Consider the following 18,855-nt stretch of genomic DNA (forward strand, 5'->3'; position numbering starts at 1 on the left):
AAGAATATATGAAAACAAGAGAGGGAAAAATGCAAGCACAAGTTGGTTCTTCTAAAATTAAGCAGTTATATTTTTAGGCAAATTCCTTACAGTGAAGAATGGGCTGTGAATTTACTTGGGGAAAGAATTATTAAAGAAGTCCTAGACCATATGAGTAAGAGCATCTGGGTAATCATACTGGATGGGAAAGGAATTAGTTTTAGAGGTGGTACTCATCAATGAAATCCTACCAAATGAGGATTTGTTAATGTATGGGTATGGTTAGTTTCCTACTTAATTATAAAACATAAAGGCTGTTTCTTATTCATAATAATGATGATTCCCAACCAGTAACAATAATAGCAATAACAATATACTCTTTGTAAACTAAAAAAAACAATGACTAACATACTAGTTGTTTAATTTCTTGTCATGCCAACCTATTATCCGAACTTAGTGGTAGGCTAACTAAGTAGACTCCTTGAAAGACCATTACCGACTGACACTTTAGTTTTACTGTTAGAATGCAGGTAGGTATATTTTATGTTTGTTATCTTTGGTTGTTCCTAAAGAATATGGAACTTGAAGGAATTTTCTTTTTATTTGGAGATTAATAATTGAATTTAATGAAAGTAAGTCTTAGTAAAATAGAAAACTATTTGTGCATTTCTCTTTTAGTGAGTTGAATTGCTTGAATCCCAGTCTCACTGTGTACATTGTCCTTATAGCTTTTTAAGATACTCAACCAGTAGTACATATACTTTAGGTAGATATTTGGGTGGCTACAGTATATGGAGTTGAGTCACTTCTATTTCTTTTCATCTTTTTTTCCCTTTCTTCCCTTCGTGTCCTCTTCCTCTCCATAGAAGACTATAGATTTCAGTGGACTTTTTAGGGAATAGGAAGAAGAGTGTTAAAAATACCTGCATAAAGGGAATGTTTTTATGTACTATTTAGCCTTGTTACAGATTAGCTCAATATATTTTGTTTTACTCTATTGCTAGTCAACTGACATTTTAGATATTATAGACTACTTTTAAGTAGGTTCCTTAGCTATATCTAGCTGATGATAGCATTAAAACAGGTGCCTCATTCACTGCTATGGTGTATAGTTTTTTAGGAGTGAAAAAATGATGCTATTTTATTTATCTGGATATTAATATTATTGTTCATGTCCTTAAATTTGTAATAAAAAACTCTATGTTATATAATAGTCATCATATCATAGCTCAGTAATGCTGACTTAGCTGTGAGGAGGCATTTTTATTTTATGGGGTCAGAAAATAGCCCCAGACTAAAAGCTCTCTAGTATCCAATGGTTACTGGGAAGGAAGAGGCACCTTCCAGAAGTAATGACTTAGAAGTTTTAGATAAGGGAAAACTGTTGATATTCTTGCTTTCTTTTTCTATCTTCCTATGGGATTAACTCCAAGACACCATTAACACGTTTTCAGTGGAGGACATTTCCCTATTTGTAATCACTTCTCTGACTAATATATTATTTTAATTAATGAGACACAGAATTTTTTTAGATCCTACTCTTTGGATCTTTTTCCTCGAAGGTGTGTTTCTTGGTAACACATCATTTTTCTTTTTTGTGGCTTTCTAGGACAGTCCATTTACCTTCCAGTGTTGTAGATGTTGAAAGATTTTGTGTAGTGAGACAAGATGGGTGGGAGGATGTCAGCTGAGCCTAAGCATGAAAAATGGGGTTTAAAAAGATCTCTATTTCTTGAAGTTTCAGAACAAGAGAGGCAGTAGTAACTGAGTGATAAGACTGCTGTCATAAAGTTTATAGGCATGACCTAACACTGCTGCCTTCTATACCTGTATCCTTCTAGTTTTCTCTGAACAGTCTAGGACTGGTTTTGAGCCTGACCTAGTTACTGCCTCCAATGTAGTATAACTTTAAGGCGTAAATAACAATGTGGAATCAGGCCAAAGAGCTAGTCTCTGGCACTGGAATGCCTGAATTTGACTATAATCATCACCACTTTCTAAATTAGCTTGAAATTGGCCAATTTTGCACCTCATTTATTTTCAGTATTTATGTAATGTCTCCAAAACAGAATCCTGTGGCTTTAATCTAAAGAGAAACTCTTTTTTTCTTTTTGTTGTTGAGCAATTAGTAGTCATAGGAAATATACCTCACCAGAGTATGTTGCTTCTCATTGGACTTGGTTGTCAAAGAGCATGCATGCTGCATATTTAGACATTGTTGATATTACATAATTTACTGAACTGCCAGAAAGGGAGAAACTACTATTTTAGAGCAGCATTCTTGGCTTTTACATATGCCAGTTCTGGCAACTCTTCTGCCTGAATCTTTTTTTTTTTTTTTTTTTTTGCGGTACGCGGGCCTCACTGTTGTGGCCTCTCCTGTTGCGGAGCACAGGCTCTGAACACGCAGGCTCAGCGACCATGGCTCACGGGCCCAGCCGCTCCGCGGCATGTGGGATCTTCCTGGACCAGGGCATGAACCTGTGTCCCCTGCATCGGCAGGCGGACTCTCAACCACTGCGCCACCAGGGAAGCCCCTGCCTGAATCTTTTGTTTACATTCTTGAACCAGAACATTTAAATATTTTATATCACCAGAAATTCTTTGTATCACTTTGCTCTACTTGTGCTTGGTCATGTGGCTCTTCCTGACCACTCTCTACCTTGACATTCTTGCAAGTCTGCCTTTACTCCTATATGTGGTCTGCATTTTATTAGAATCATCAGATTTGCTAAAGTCCAGGTTTCTGTTTATGTTTCTGTATATGTTTAAGACAAAGTATAGTTTTTGTTTTAAGTCAGAGTATTTTTTATATTTTAAGGTCCTAGAAAGAAAAGAGAATGAAGGTAGGCATGCTCAGTACACATGGGAGGAAGTAGTTTTTTCATTGGTTTGTCTTGTGTTGTAGTGTAGGCAGTTTGTTTCCTCTCTCAAAAGAGCTATTGGTGTGCTGGAGACTGAGTATAACATATTGATATTTGGTCCCTAGGGGAATTTCATCCCTAAAGGAATGGGATGGGATAAATAGTTGCCCAACTCAAAGAGAAAGGAGTTGGCTAATCCATGAGAAATTAAGGATGGATATCTCGTTTGGCACTATATTCCAAATTATACTTTTACCCTTTAGCCTTTCTGAAGGCTTTTTAGTGGCCAGATTATCGTCCTGACAAGCAGTCACGTGTTCGGATGCAAAGTGAGAATGGTTAAGAAAATTCACAAAGCTCCTTTCTCTCAAAAGACAAAAGAAAAAGGTTGTATTTGTCATTGTTCTGTGAACATAGCAAGATTCTTTCTTACAGGTTAGATGGGCTGAGAAAGAAAAAATTTGCCAGATTTTGCTTTTGTTATCAAGTGGCCCCCTGAAATGATGATAATAATATTTTAAAATGATGGGTAGCGTAAATCTTCCTTATTATAGGTACTAGTATTAAAATTTAGGTTAAAAAGTAATACTCTAAAGCTTCTTTCTCTACACAGATTAATAGATAACAGATTTTTTTTAATTGTTAATAATACCAGAAAATTTTAATGCAGAAAGTTTGAAACCTGTGGTAAGATTGCCCTTTGAAGCACAAGGGACTTAGAATATAGACTTGGTTACAAAATTTGGGTTCTGTGAAGCCATCGGTTTTTGTTTTGTTTTTTTTGTTTTTTGCGGTACGCGGGCCTCTCACTGTTGTGGCCTCTCCCGTTGCGGAGCACAGGCTCCAGACACGCAGGCTCAGCAGCCATGGCTCACGGGCCTAGCTGCTCCGCGGCATGTGGGATCTTCCCGGACCGGGGCACGAACCCGTGTCCCCTGCATCGGCAGGCGGACTCTCAACCACTGCGCCACCAGGGAAGCCCAAGCCATCAGTTTTGACTGAACTTCAGCTGTCAGGCTAAGTAGAGGATCACATAGTACTATTGCAGTATTGGGTGACATTAAAATTGTATTTATGAGGAAATAACAGAGTTTCCTTTGCTACTTTATCTTGGTTTGTAAGAAAATAGAGTTTCCATTCCTGTTTTTATCTCATGCTGAGGCATCTCTTTAGCCTAAGATCCAAGACTGCTTCTCTGTTTAACAGTTTGCCAGGTCAAAGGGCAAGGTTGACCTGTAATCCTAGATATTTAAAAAGCAAATATAAAGCTTTTGTGTGTCAAACTGATGATTGGAAACAAAGTACCACTGCTTATTGTCTTTCAGAATATAGAATCATAGTTAATGTAAAGATTAAAATTAATAACTGTCTACCAGATATCACTTTTAAAAGTCTAAAATATACTATTTTTACCTGCCATAAAGCATATCTTTACAGTATCAGTGCCAGGTGACAGTGCTTGGCTTGTTCCCAGCCTTCCTGATGTGCTAGCTTTTACTTCTTTAGATCCTTTTGTACTTCTCACATCTATGGTTTTCATGAAAGTGTGATGAAAACTCTATGGATCTCTTTTAGGAAAGGAAACTAAAATGGAAAAAACTGATGAGGCTTAATATGTAGCCCCTGCCAGATCTTAGTATTTTAATAGGATAAATACCTGGTGAATTAACTTCTAATAGAATTTCAGAGATTAGATTGGAGTTGGAAGTTAATTTCCCTTGAAATTACATTATATTACTAGAAGGAAGTCTTCTGTTCCCAGCCAGCTAAGTTTTATGTCTTTGACTTTCAATTCATCTTCCCTTGCCCATACTCATCCAGTTCACTAAAGAATTTATGTCATTTATTGGCCATAAAACATTGTTAAAAGTCATCAAATACATGATCCTATGCAGTATCATTTTGGATTTAAGCGTATTACCTAGATATTTTAGTTGAAAATAAAGTCTTTCTGCTGCCCTTTGGATAATAATCTTCCCATTTCATTTATTTTTACCTATGATAGTCACATGTTTAGGAAAAACTTTTATTTCTTCAGGCTTTCTTGTTTTTGATTTAAACTGTAAAACCTCTTTCTAAAGAAAAAAAGACTTTTCTATAAAATACAAATTTTTGTTGTCACATTTCTTTCCTATCTCAGTACAGGCTATATGTTGAATTATACTTGAATTTTATAATATGCTGAAGGTAGTGTTTGCTAAAAGGTTTGGGGAAGTTTTACAAAAAAGTATAATTAAATTTTAAAATCCTTCTGAACATAAAAATTCAGATTTATGCGTAATACTTTTTGCCTGAAATTTGTGTCCTATATTGGACTTACATAGTAAGGCAAGCAAAAAGGTAATTAGTCCAAAAAATGAAAAAAGACCATTACAAATGGTTTTTGACTATCTGATATTGAGTTTTATGAAAATATTTAGGTGTATTGGTATTTTTCTCTGATTGAATTTTGTTTTAGATGCCATTCTAAATATGGTGAATATTGCCGCTAATATTCTGGGAGCAAAAACTGAAGACCTGACAGAAGGTACCTAATCATTTTATGGGTCTTTTAAATATATGATACTCCAGGGATTTTCCTAGTTAGTAAAATTAATTAATAAGCCAAGCAATTTGATTTTTCATTTAGAAATATAGAAACCATTCAAAGGAACTTAGCAGTCTTCTATTATTCATTGCTTATTTGAATTTCACAAGTTCTCTTTAATAAATAGGATCCTGTCTATATAAAATCATGAATTTGTTTTTTGATTCTTCCCTGCTGTAGAAGTAATGATTTTTATCCCTTATCTCTTTCCTGAGGTTTTGGTGCTCTAGAGGTACTTCAAGTATGCTTTTATTTATCAAACAGCTATTCAATTAAGAAAGCAATTATTTCCTTAAAGAATGTCAGATAAGAATATTATTAGCAACGGGAAACAATCTTGCCTTTTTTGTTTTCAAAAATACTTCGTCCCAGTTATAAAATAAGTAAGTCATGGGGTTGTAATGTACAACATGGGAAGTACAATATGGTGACAGATGGTAACTAGACTTATTGTGGTGATCATTTTGCAATGTATACAAATGTCAAATCACTGTGTTGTACACATGAAATGAATATAATATTGTATGTCAAATATACTTCAATAAAAAAAATTTAGTTCCAAGTGCAAACTTAAAATGACCCATTTCTTCTCATTCTTTTAGTAACTCAGGTGTCTTATTAATCATGTAAGATTACACAAATTTCGTAGTCATCTTACTTGCTTTAATTATCTGAGAAGCTGAGAAAGAATATGCACTACTTGTAGTTGTGACGTTCTACGATTATTTCTTTCCAAAAGAACTTTATGAAAAAAACCCACAAAGTCTGCAGTAGTAAACGTATTTGACTTTTTTTCTTCTCCCTCGAGAAACTAAAGTCCTTTATTTGTTATAGTGAAATATTTTCATGGTATAGCTTTTTAAAATTAAACTCAATATGGGCATCTTTCTTAAAATAGGAAATAAAAGTATATCTGAGAATGCCACTGCCACAACTGCACCTAAAATGCCTGAATCAGCTCCTGTTTCAACTCCTGTTCCATCACATGAGTAAGTTATATTGTGATATTAGGGTTCTATTAAGATGGAAAGCTAAGTATACTTGTACATAAAAAGGTACTTGTAACTTGTGGGAAATGATTATCTATAGAAAGCTCTGGATCATGGGACAGATATTCCACAGCCACTTAAAACATCTTTGAGTTGCTTTTTGGGTACTGGGAATTCACTTCACTCCAGACCAAATGTTTGTTGTTTTGATTTTATGTGTTACTTCTTTATTTACAATACTTAATCTTTTCCTTGTTGCACATAATTAACCTAACTCTGCAGGTATAAGTTTGAGGACAAATATTAAAGACCTGTTTTTATTAAGTTCAAATTTAAAAGCATTGATTAAGTATCTATGCTATGCCTAGAAAGCTAAAAAGGGTACCTGAAATACTTAGAGCAGTGATTTTTAAATGATTTGTTTGCCACACAGCATACTCTTACAGTGTTCAGTTTCTGAAATCGAATGATATAGGTCTTTTCCCAGGGTGCAGTGGGCACTTTGGGCAGGGATGTATATATGTAGGTAACATATGAAATAACCTCATTTGGCCCTTTATACCAGAGGTGATTAAGGTTTGTCGGTACCTCAACTTCTGATCTATAATAGATAGGCTCATTAATGATTTGGGTTATTGGGACAATAATTGGGATAATTTGGATATAGTTATTACAAATGTAACTTCCATATATTTCATTGGATATACTCCCTGTAAACTTTGACAGCCCTTTCTCTCAGAGGAACTCTACTTAATGGGATAAGATATTTGAACAAGAAGCAGTTAGTTCAGGGTTATAACTAATGAAACCTCCAGTGGGTGTGCTTCAAGCTGTAATTCCTAAGTACTATCTTAATTAAAAAATGAGATTTTTGTGCTTTGAAGTGCACAGTGTCAAATTTGTATTTTCCTGTATTAATCCTGAAAGTGACTAAAGATATTTATTGGGTGATCAGAGTGAAATATATAGCATTATGTGCTATTGATTCCTAGAAGGTCCTAAGAAATCTCTTTGGGATAGAGACTCTTGGTGTTTCTAGTTATGTGGAGCTGACCGGTTTTTGTAACTGAATTCTTTAGTTAATAACATATATCAATAGTATGTCTTATTTTTCAAAACTAAATGAAATTAATTTCATTTTACACACATATACACACATAGGCACATATATACCTATACACATTCACCCCTCATACATATGTATGAATATTTGTTGAAAGGTATCACATCAGGCTAATGTAGCAGTTTTTACTTTTCTATATTAGAGTTTTTTAATAGATATTCTTGCATACTTGTTTGTTTCTTTACTTAATGTTTCTTCATGTATGTTTGTCTTAAATTCTTTTTGATGGTTATATTGCAGTCCTCTGAAGAAAATAAAAGAATCCATGATAGGGTATCACTTTTAAAGTTATGAAAAGATGACTTACTTTCTTTTCCCAGGTTTGAGTTTTTTAAAGTGTAACTCTGATTAGGGTGTATATATATATATGTTATATAACTTAATTTTTACCAAATTAATTCAGTTTAGTTTCTTTCCCTCCCCTTCTTCAGACATTCCTCCTTTTTACTGTTATAATTTATTTGGTAGATAATAAGCAGTATACCACCTGAGTATGTAAGAAATGTTGTATAGTGACTATATATTGATATCTGTATCTATATCATCTATTTAGGGAAGCATAGCCTAATTATGTTTTAGTTTAGTCCATTTACTATTTTATTATCAACAAGATGAAAGTCCTGCTTTTAGATATTGTCTTTTTTATTCCTACTTTTGCTATTTTGATATTAGGCTTTGTTTGAAGACATTTCCTGGCATTCTTAGTAGTGTTTCACAGTAGGAAAATTTGCATATGAAGGGTTTTTTTTTCGTTTTGAAATTACTTTGTTTTCTCAAATTATACCTTTGGTGCTGCAAGGGCTGCACCCGGAAATTTATTATCTTTATCTTGGAAGGGACCACAGATATTATAATTTATAACACTGTTCCCACCTGCTCCATTTCTCACTCTCCCTACCCTACACACATACTCCAGAGCCCAAAGATAGGACTGGGTTAGTGGCACTACTAGTTTATTATTAGTCAGGATTTTCATTAAAATGGTTAAGTATTTAGCTTTCAACAATTGAAAGTTAGCCAAGGTGATACTGAGATTATCTGGGGGGAGTGGAGATATGTTTCTTCTCCCTTTGCAGATAATTGTTTGTGTGTGTGTGTGTGTGTGTGTGATGCCATGTTGAAATTCCTCAAATCATCCATAGAGAAATAATCTCTGAGAAATCTGCAGCTGACCCTTGAATAACATGGGTTTGAACTGCACGGATCCACTTATACATGGCATTTTTTCATTAGTAAATACTAATGAAATACAGTACAGATGATTTTGGTTGGTTGAATCTGTGGATGAGGAATCGTGGATATAGAGGAACTGTGGATATAGAGGGCTGACTAAGTTATACTGCATGGAGGCCGACAATTCTAACTCCCCATGCACTGTTCAAGGGTCAACAGTAATTGCCTGTTGAAAGTAGGATATTCCAGCACAAAGTGCATTCATAATAAGAGTCCTGCCTTCTAGTTCTAGCTCTGGGACTAGCTCTGGGTAGCTCAATTTCTGATATAAGGGGTGATGAGGCTTGTAATATTGGTGAATATTTATGGGAGGAAAGTTACATGAAACTTTCAGTAAATGGAAATATTCACATACAAACAACTCTTAAACAGAGTTTAAAGAAAAATTTGATTTGGTAAATATGGTGATTTGAATTATCTGGCTGTTCACTTGATAAATTATCTTTCTGTTACCATTTCTGAGTAATACTGTTTTTATAATGAAAGTGATTTGAAGGGAAATAATTCATCCAAAGTAAATTGAGTGTTTTCTGTATTTCCAGCATTCCTTTTACCTTATGTATGATACATTTATTTTCCTTAAACATAATTATGGATATGTATTTCTAGGTTTGTAACTACTGAAGGACTTGTACATGACACAGAGCCATCATCACCAGATACTACAAAAGAGGGTCCCATTGTACAACTAGTTCAAGAAGAGGAAGAGGAGGCAAGTCCTTCTACAGTGACCCTTCTGGGTAGTGGTGAACAAGAGGATGAAACGTCACCTTGGTTTGAGTCAGAGACACAAATATTTTGCAGTGAACTGACCACAATTTGTTGTATTTCTAGTTTTTCGGAATACATATATAAATGGTGTTCAGTTAGAGTTGCTCATTATCGGCAACGCAGCAGAACTGCTGTGAGTAAAGAAAAAGAGTATCTTGTGTCAGCTCAATCACCATTAGTACTTCCTGAAGAATCAGTAGATGTTTCAGTATTGCAACCTCCAGCTGGAGAACCAGACAGTAAGAGTAAAGAAAAGAAAGCTGAAACTGTTGTTCTAGGTGACTTAAGTAGTGTGCACCAGGGAGGTTTGATTAATCACACTTTAGATGCAATTGAACTTGAACCAAGCCATCCTCAAACTCTTTCTCAGTCTCTTCTCTTAGATGTTACTCCAGAAATCAATTCATTATCTAAAATAGAAGTATCTGAGCCTATTAAATATGAGGCAGGGCGTACACCATCACAAGTGATTCCCCAAGAGAGTTCTGTTGAGGTTGATAATGAAACAGAAAAAAGGTCTGACAGTTTTAGTTCTATAGAGAAACCAACTGTGATCTATGAAACAAAAAAACTTGATGAAGTAATGGATAATATTGTAAAAGAAGACTCCATGCAAATTATCACAAAGCTATCCGAAACAATAGTGTCACCTGTAAACACAGCTATTGTGCCAGACAGTGAAGACGGGGAAGCCAAAATGAACATAGCTGACACACCAAAGCAAATTTTGACTCCTGTTGTGGATTCTTCTTCATTACCTGAAGCAAAAGAGGAAGAACAGTCTCCAGAAGATGCCCTTTTAAGAGGGTTACAGAGGACAGCTACAGATTTTTATGCTGAATTACAAAATTCTTCAGATCTAGGATATGCTAATGGAAATCTTATACATGGATCAAACCAAAAGGAATCAGTGTTTATGAGACTTAATAACCGTATTAAAGCCTTAGAAGTTAACATGTCTCTCAGTGGTCGCTATCTGGAGGAACTTAGCCAAAGGTAAGCTTTATTATGAATTAGCACAATACACTTTGCACAGTGAGTTAAGTAGCAAAGTATAATCTGTGACTAGAGAAGGAGAGGATTTAATTATCTCATGGTATAACAGTAATAAGCACCATTTTAGCTGGAGAGAGAAAGAAAGTTATTTGGATGTTGATCAGTGATCTTAAGAATTGATTTCCTTTTCTGGAAGTATTACTAAGTGACTATTATTAGGCTGATAACAAGTTTGAATTATCTATAATCAGTTTCTCCTTTCTTCTGTTGCTTAACTTCAGCCACTTTTGCTGTTTGATTCCCAGAGCACTCATGGGAAAAATTAGTCTATAGACTTTAAAGCTCTATGTGGAACATGACCAGATATTTTTTAAGAGTTTAAATAAGTGAAGATTAGAAAAATGCCAGAGGCCATGCCAGTTTGCTTATGCAGTGATGAAGATCTCAGGCACAGTTTTCCACTTTTTAAGCCTATTTACTTTTTTTTTTTATTCCTTAAGTATCCAGCGTCCTTAGGGCTTTTCCAACATTTTGTAACCACCTAGGCACTCAATGCCCAGAATTTCTGAAATGCTACCTTTTCATAATCTTCTTAAATTAAAATGCTGCTGATGAAATGTCACTACGGTCATCGTTACATCCTAAAAGGGGTTTCTTCTTAATTCATACATATAATTTATTGGCAAATTTTCTGTGGGTGTGTGTGCATGCCTACATCATACCTGTTCTTGCCTCTCCCCACCCCCAACCTATTTGCCCCACTAAAGGAACCACAGAAATCACTAATAAATCTTTCTTTAATTGAGATGTAATTGACATATAATATTGTATTAGTTTCAGGCATATAACATAATGATTTGATATATGTATATATTGCTAAATGATTACCACAATAAGTCTGGTTAATATTATCACCACATACAACTTTTCTTTTTTCCTTGTGGTAAGAAATTTTAAGATCTACTCTGTTAGCAACTTTCAAATATACGATCCAATATTATCAACTATAGTCAACATGCTGTACATTATATTCCTGTTACTTATTCATTTAAAGTTTTACCTTTTGACCCGCTTCATCAGTTTTGCCCACCCCCACCTTGGCAATCACCAATCTGTTCTCTGTATCTATGAGTTCAAGATTTTTTTTCCTTTTATTTAGATTCCACATGTAAGTGAGATCATATGATATTCGTCCTTCTCTGTCTAACTTATTTCACTTAGCATAATGCCCTCAAGGTCCAACCATGTTGTTGCAAATGGCAAGACTTCCTTCTTTTTTATGGCTGAATAATATTCCTTGGTATACACATACCACATTTTCTTTATCTATTCTTCTATTGATGGATACTTAGTTTGCTTCCAGGTCATGACTATTGTATATAATGCTGCATTGAACATGGGGGTACAGATATCTTTTCAAGTTAGTGTTTTTTTCCTTCAGATAAATACTCAAAAGTGGAATTGCTAAATCATATGGCAGTTCTATTTTTGATTTTTTGAGAAACCTCCATACTGTTTTTCATAGTGGCTGCACCAATTTACGTTCCCACCAACAGTGTACAAGGGTTCCCTTTTCTCTGTATCCTCACCAACATGTTATTTTTTCTCTTTTTGATAATAGCAATTTTAACAGATGTGAGGTGATAACTCATTGTGATTTTGATTTGCATGTCCCTGATGATTAATGATGTTGAGCATCTTTTCATCTATTACCTGTTAATCATCTATCTGTTTTCTTTGGAAAAATGTCTGTTGAGATTCTCTGCCAATTTTCTTTTTTTAATGTTTTATTTATTTTTGGCTGCATTGGGTCTTTGTTGCTTCACGCGGGCTTGCTCTAGTTGTGGTGAGCAGGGCTACTCTTGTTGCGGTGCGGGGCTTCTCGTTGCAGTGGCTTCTCTTGTTGCGGAGCACGGGCTCTAGGTGTGCGGGCTCAGTAGTTGCAAGCACGCGGGCCCTAGAGCGTGCGGGCTTCAGTAGTTGTGGTGCGTGGGCTCTAGAGCGCAGGCCTCTAGGTAGCCTTTTCATTAAGTTGATGGTTTCTTTTGCTTTGTAAGAAGTTTTTCAGTTTGATGTAGTCCCACTTGTTTTTTTTTGCATTTATTGCCTTTGCTTTTGGTGTTAAATCCAAAAAACATTTCCAAGACTCATGTCAAGGAGCTTACCGCCTGTGTTTTCTTTTAGGAGTTCTGTTGTTTCAGGTTTTATGTTCAAGTCTTTAATACATTTTGAGTTAATTTTTGTGTATGGTATAAGATAGGGGTCCAGTTTCATTTTGTTGCATGTGGCTGTTCAGTTTTCCCAGCACCATTTATTGAAGTGACTGTCCTTTCCCCACTGTATATTCATGGGTCCTTTGTCATAAATTATTGACTATATATGCGACTAGTAAATCTTTTATAGCAGTGAGGAACATAGAATTGATGTTGAGGTAGCAAATACCTCAAGGGACCTCTTTATTTTACCTTTGTAAGTTTTCCTGTATCGCACAGGGTTCAGTAAGAGTCATTTTCAGAAATACGGATTTATCTTATATATTGAAATCAGAAGTGTGTTTCCAGTAATAAATTAATAAATAAGAAATTAAAATCAATTTAAATCAATTCTTACTCCATAGGTACCGAAAACAAATGGAAGAAATGCAAAAGGCTTTCAATATGACAATAGTAAAACTTCAGAATACTTCAAGAATAGCAGAGGAGCAGGTTGGTCATCTTCATATCTTATTTAATTTTTATATAAATTTCCATTGAATTTTGTAGGATCTCTCTGGTAAGAAGGATAAGTAATGTTGGTTCACTTTTTCCCTGATAGCTGATGATTAAGCTGTAATGTGATGTTTTCTAGCTGTTAGCATCAGTATCTGCTCAAGAGAAAATTTTCTTGAGCATTATTTGTATTACATTTCAAGATTTGTATGTATGTGTATGTGTGTAGAAGTGCAGTGGACTTTTTGGCAACTTTGTTAAACTCTAAAAGCATTTGTGGTTTTCTGTGTAGACAGTTTTATTGATTGCAAATAAACAGCTCTATTTCTTTTTAATCCTTATACCTTTTTTTTTTCTTCCTTTTTCCTCTTATCTCTTGCCTAGAGCTGTACAGTGATACAATAGGACTGATAGTGGCCATTCCCCTGTCTTGTTGATTTTAAGGGATTGAGTTCAGTATTGCAGCATTAAATGTGATATTCATTAATAAGTTTTTATAGTGTGTTACCATCATGAAGAAATTTTATATTTAACTTTTCTAAAAGGTTATTTGGGACTAAGGGAAGGTGAGGTGAGGTGAGGAGGCCTCAGGTTGCAGAGTTTAGTTGCATCTTACTCCCAGTTTGTGACATGTTATAATTGTGGTTCTACACACAGTTTTTCCCCACCCCTCTTTTTTTTTCTTTCTGAAATTGAGGTTTGAAAGTTGTTTACATATTCTTAGTATGAGTCCTTTATCAGAGACAGGCTTTGCAAGTATTTTCTCCCAGTCCATTACTTGTTTTGTCATTCTCTTAAACATATCTTTTGAAGAGCTGAATTTAATTTGTTGAAGCCCAATTTACCTGTTTTCTCTTTGCCTAACCCAAAGTCACAAAGATTGTTTTCCTCTGTTTTCTTTTAGAATTGGCATAGTTTTAGTTTTACATTTGGTTTATGATCCATTTTAATTTTTACGTGTCACAGAGTATAGATCAAAGTTCCTTTTTTGTGAGGGAGGGGATTGAGAAACATGAATATTCCTTTCTTCCAGCATCATTTGTGGAAAGGACTATCTTTTCTCCACTGGATTTCCTTTGCGCTTTTGCTGAAAATCAATTCACCATATACATGTGGATTTGTTTCTGGAATTCTCTTCTGTTTTGTTCATCTGTATCTGTCTTTTTGCTTATACTGCACTGTTGTGATTACTGTAGCTTTATAGGAACTCTTGAAATCAGGTAGAGTGAATCCTTCAACTTTGCACTTGTCCAGAATTGTTTTGGCTAATCTGGATTTGACTAATACAGATTTTAGAATCAGCTTGTCAGTTGCTACCAAAAACAAACAAACAAACAAAAACCTGTTTGGATCTTGATGGGGTTTGTGTTGAACTTAGAGATCAATTTGGAGAATTCACATGTTAATAGTATTAAGCCCTCTGACCCATGAACACAGTATTTATTTAGTTCTTCATTAACATTTTCCCTCTGTATTTTCTCTTTATATTTAACATCTATGCTTTATTAAAGACTTGTTTAAGTACTTTTAAATAATCTTGTGTATCATTAACACTATTGGAAGTAAATCTTGATTAGAAGTGTTAACCAATTTAATAACTGTAATAACTTATCTTTTAAAACTGTCTAGAATTTCTCAGTGTTTGTCAAAAGTGAGTCAAAAGAAACAGTTTAATGAATCACATTCAGCATTTTAAAAATATGAAGTAGGATAGAAAGTACCACAGTGGATCACAGTGAGGGAAGTAAGTGAAACTTCTTGTTACAGTTTTATACATCCGCCTACTCAACCCCATATACACAGTGGAGACTTAAAGATTACTTAAATCTAAGTTTGAAAAACTTAGGTTTAGAATAATAAATGGTTATGTAGCTATTTCATAGAGGGTCCTAAATTAGAGTGTTAGATTTCCTTGACTTCTTTCTGCCCTCTTTTCCTTCTTCCTAAATTCACTAGTTAGTTGAAATTTTCAGTACAGTCTACCTAACGTAGGTTCATGACCATGAGTATGTTGCATAAGTCTCTAAAATATGCATGCGATATTTTAAATAAAGACATGTCTGTTGATTATAAAAGTTTCTAAAATTCAGAGCTGGAAAGATGGGTGTTTTTGATGAATTTCTTTTCACTGGTTGACTAGAGGATCTGTTGTAGTTTTTTGACTATGTGACATCCTAAGTTCCATCCTAATATGCTGTGAAATAGAACTTTTAAAACCTTCTTGGTATGAGCCTGCTTGATATCCAGAAACATTCTTCAAAAATTTTTCAACATGTCTTTGTATTGACTGCTTTGGTTTAAAAAAAAAAAAAAGCATGCTTGACAAAGTGACTATTCTGCGTATAGCTGGTTATATACTGGTTTATACATATGGAGCCCATATTAACTTGAAAAGCAGTTTCTTAGCATCTGTTAGACAATATTCTACATGGTAGCAGTGAATGGTGAAAGGTTTTTTGGTTTTTGGCTTTTGTTTTTTTTGGCTCAGGGCAGGGGAGGAAGGTTGAATAGTCTTAGATTCTTGAAGTGGTTTATGTTTTTTTTTTTTTAATTTCTGGTCCAAGTTTACAGTATTCATTCATTAAGAGCTTCCTATTAATATGTCCCCCCCCCCCGCCCTGAGGAATTTAACAGTTTTTCCAGATTTTTTACTTGAATTTATAATGCAGTTAAAGTACACATGAAACACAAAGGAAAATAATATTTATTTCCTCCTTTATTATAGGATCAGCGGCAAACTGAAGCCATCCAGTTGCTACAGGCACAACTGACCAACATGACACAGCTTGTTTCAAATTTGTCAACAACAGTAGCAGAATTAAAACATGAGGTAATTGTTATTGATGGTATTGTAGGAAATGGTGTCATAAAGGCAGGCTTCGTATCTAAGAACTTTAATCGAAGAAGATTGTCATTTATAAAGAACTTTTTCAGAACACCAGAATATGGCATTTTAAAGTTTTGGAAATATATTAATTATCATAAACTTTTGGAAAACACGGCTTTCATAGTTTAGGTCTAAATTACAGTTATAAAGCAATTCTGTTAAGCCTTTTGTAAACCATTGGTAGTTGCAATATGTACTTCATTTTCAGTTCAAATAGGCTTATTAATTGCTTAATGAAACAAATTTTTCATTGATTTAAGCAGGTTTTATTGAGCTACCGGTGTGTGTGAAGCATGAGCTGTACAGTTCTAGGTTGAGGCATACAGCAGTGAAGAGTCACTAGCCCCACAGGGCTAGGGAATACATACAGTAAATATATATGACGGACAGTGGGGTAGAGAGTGAAACTTGTGTGTGTGGACTGGTGGTGCTTTAAGTGTTGCTGCTTTAGCTACGGTGATGTTGGAAGGCTTGCCTGAGGAGGTGGCATTAGAACTGAGTGCTCAAGAGGAGTTAGCATCCACACAGAGCCTGGGGTCAGAACAAACTTGTTAGTAGCAGAAGTAGGGCAAAGGCCTGTGACTAGAAACAGTGTAATGTGTTTGGGGTCAGAAAGAAAGCTGGTGTGGCTGGAGCAGAGTGAATGAGAGAAGTAAGGGTAAGAAATGAGTTTAGGAAATTGGCAGAGACCTGGTCATGTAGGCCTTTGTAGGCAATACAGAGTTTGAATTTTATTCTAATCACTGCAAGTCATTGAAAGTATTCAGTAAAGAAGTAACATGGATCATCTCATTGAAAACACTTTGAGAAACTCCCTGTTTGTTGCTCTATAGAGAATTGCCTCTTAGAGACCAGCAAGAGTGGAAGTGGGGAGGAAACCAATTAAAGAGGCAATTGCAGTAGCCTGGGTGAGGTGATGTTGGCTTGGACTAGGATTTTAGAAGTGGAGAACATTGTGAAGTTGCTGAATTCAGGATACATTTTAGAGGTAGAAAGACATGCCTTGCTGAAAGATTGGATGTGGGACATGAGGAATTTAGGGTGATCCCCAGGCTTAAATCACTGGGCAATTAGTGGTTTAGTTTTGTAAGGTGGGAAAGATAGGTAAGAGCATGATTTTTTTTTTTTTCTTACCAAGGAGAAGATAGTACAAATGAAAAAATGGAACATATGTGGCAAATAATGATTGAAGAACATGTTAATGATTGGTGAAAGTCATATTATATTATATTAATTGTATTATACTATTTTAAAAACTTTTCCATAGGTTTGAAAATTTTTAAAGAATGGAGGAGGGAGAAAAAGTAAAACATTGCCTTTGTAGTACATTTTCAAAGAGCATGCCCTGCATTTACAGTTTTGAAGCACTCTGGAAAAAAATGTTTAAAATGATTTGTCCTTTGAACTTTAGATCCCATTGTATTTTTTTCTAATATGGTTTTCAAATTATTATTATTATTAAGCCCTCTTCTCATCTCAGGTTTCAGATCGACAAAGCTATCTTGTCATATCTTTGGTTCTCTGTGTTATCTTGGGACTGATGCTTTGTATGCAGCGTTGTCGAAACACTTCTCAATTTGATGGAGATTATATTTCGAAACTTCCTAAAAGTAACCAGTATCCAAGCCCTAAAAGGTAAGGCAGCATTATATTTCAGTTTTCCTCTTATTTTTATTTTTTATTTTTTGGCCACTCTGCGCAGCATGTGGGATCTTACTTCCCCGACCAGGGATCGAACCCGTGCCCCTTGTATTGGAAGCACGGTGTCTTAACCACAGGACCGCCAGGGAAGTCCAGTTCCTCTTATACCTTTGAGAAATTTGAGCAAATAAAGGATACTGAGATAATTTCTTTCCCCGTATGATTATCTTGAAACCAAAATGTTAAAAACATCATTGGAACTAGTGAGATGGTCCTATGCATGCCTGGAAGGTTCTATAGACTCTAATAGAGAAAACACTGATAGTAAGTGTATAAAAACCCTTGAAATGGTTGTGAAAGATGCTTCAATGTGGAATTTAAAGGGGGAGGAGGAGAATAGGTATTCTAATACAACACCTTTTAGAGAATGATCCTTAAATTTTTTTTACATGTGTTATCAATAACTGGAGTGTTACTTTAGAGGTTCTATGTGGTATGTACTGTTCTCTAGCGTCTGTCTAGCCCCAACTACAGAGTAAATTACATGTATTTTACTCATTGTGCCCAATGTTGTTTTTTCTTAATGTTAGGTGTTTCTCTTCCTATGATGATATGAGTTTGAAAAGGAGAACTTCATTCCCACTTATCAGATCCAAGTCTCTACAATTAACTGGGAAAGAAGGTAGATTTTTGTGGATATGTACTATGTGTATAGAAATGTGAATCTAGCTTCCTTCTAGCAGAAGCATGTCAATGTTGTGTTCGAGACCATCTGCAACAGAACAGTGGGTATAAGTAGCCTTTGTTTGTGCGGTGTCAAAGCCACTTTACCATTTCCACACTTTAAATCTATCTTTGTTCCTAAAAGCCCAGAGGGTGGGGTGGGGGGCTTAGTGAAATTAGCCATTGGTAGCCTTATTTGCACATGCTCCTGTTTAGAAGTATTTCTTTTTAGAAAGGGGTGTTTGAGAAAGTTCAGCAGATATGGAAAACCTGAATGTGCTCCCATAGTATCCTGTGCTTATCTGCCTTCTCTTCCTGTACAGGTAGGACCCCTTTTGTCTCTAGTTTAGGTCT

The 18,855-nt window shown here is 35.1% G+C and overlaps 1 protein-coding gene across 3 annotated transcripts in view; it reads left to right on the forward strand.

Moving 5' to 3' along the window:
- Positions 1 to 18,855, forward strand: part of SUCO (SUN domain containing ossification factor) — a 76,071-nt gene that overhangs the window by 46,975 nt on the left and 10,241 nt on the right. For all 3 annotated transcript variants that reach the window (XM_082664002.1, XM_082664003.1, XM_082664001.1), the window contains exons 16-22: positions 5,302 to 5,370; positions 6,329 to 6,419; positions 9,385 to 10,542; positions 13,160 to 13,247; positions 15,976 to 16,080; positions 17,618 to 17,772; positions 18,369 to 18,460. In XM_082664002.1, the coding sequence (XP_082520128.1) occupies positions 5,302 to 5,370; positions 6,329 to 6,419; positions 9,385 to 10,542; positions 13,160 to 13,247; positions 15,976 to 16,080; positions 17,618 to 17,772; positions 18,369 to 18,460 (1,758 nt within the window). The remainder of the gene's footprint in view (positions 1 to 5,301; positions 5,371 to 6,328; positions 6,420 to 9,384; positions 10,543 to 13,159; positions 13,248 to 15,975; positions 16,081 to 17,617; positions 17,773 to 18,368; positions 18,461 to 18,855) is intronic.

The sequence above is a fragment of the Grampus griseus genome, assembly GCF_964374135.1.
Source record: "Grampus griseus genome assembly, chromosome: 1".
Classification (NCBI taxonomy): Eukaryota; Metazoa; Chordata; class Mammalia; order Artiodactyla; family Delphinidae; genus Grampus; species Grampus griseus.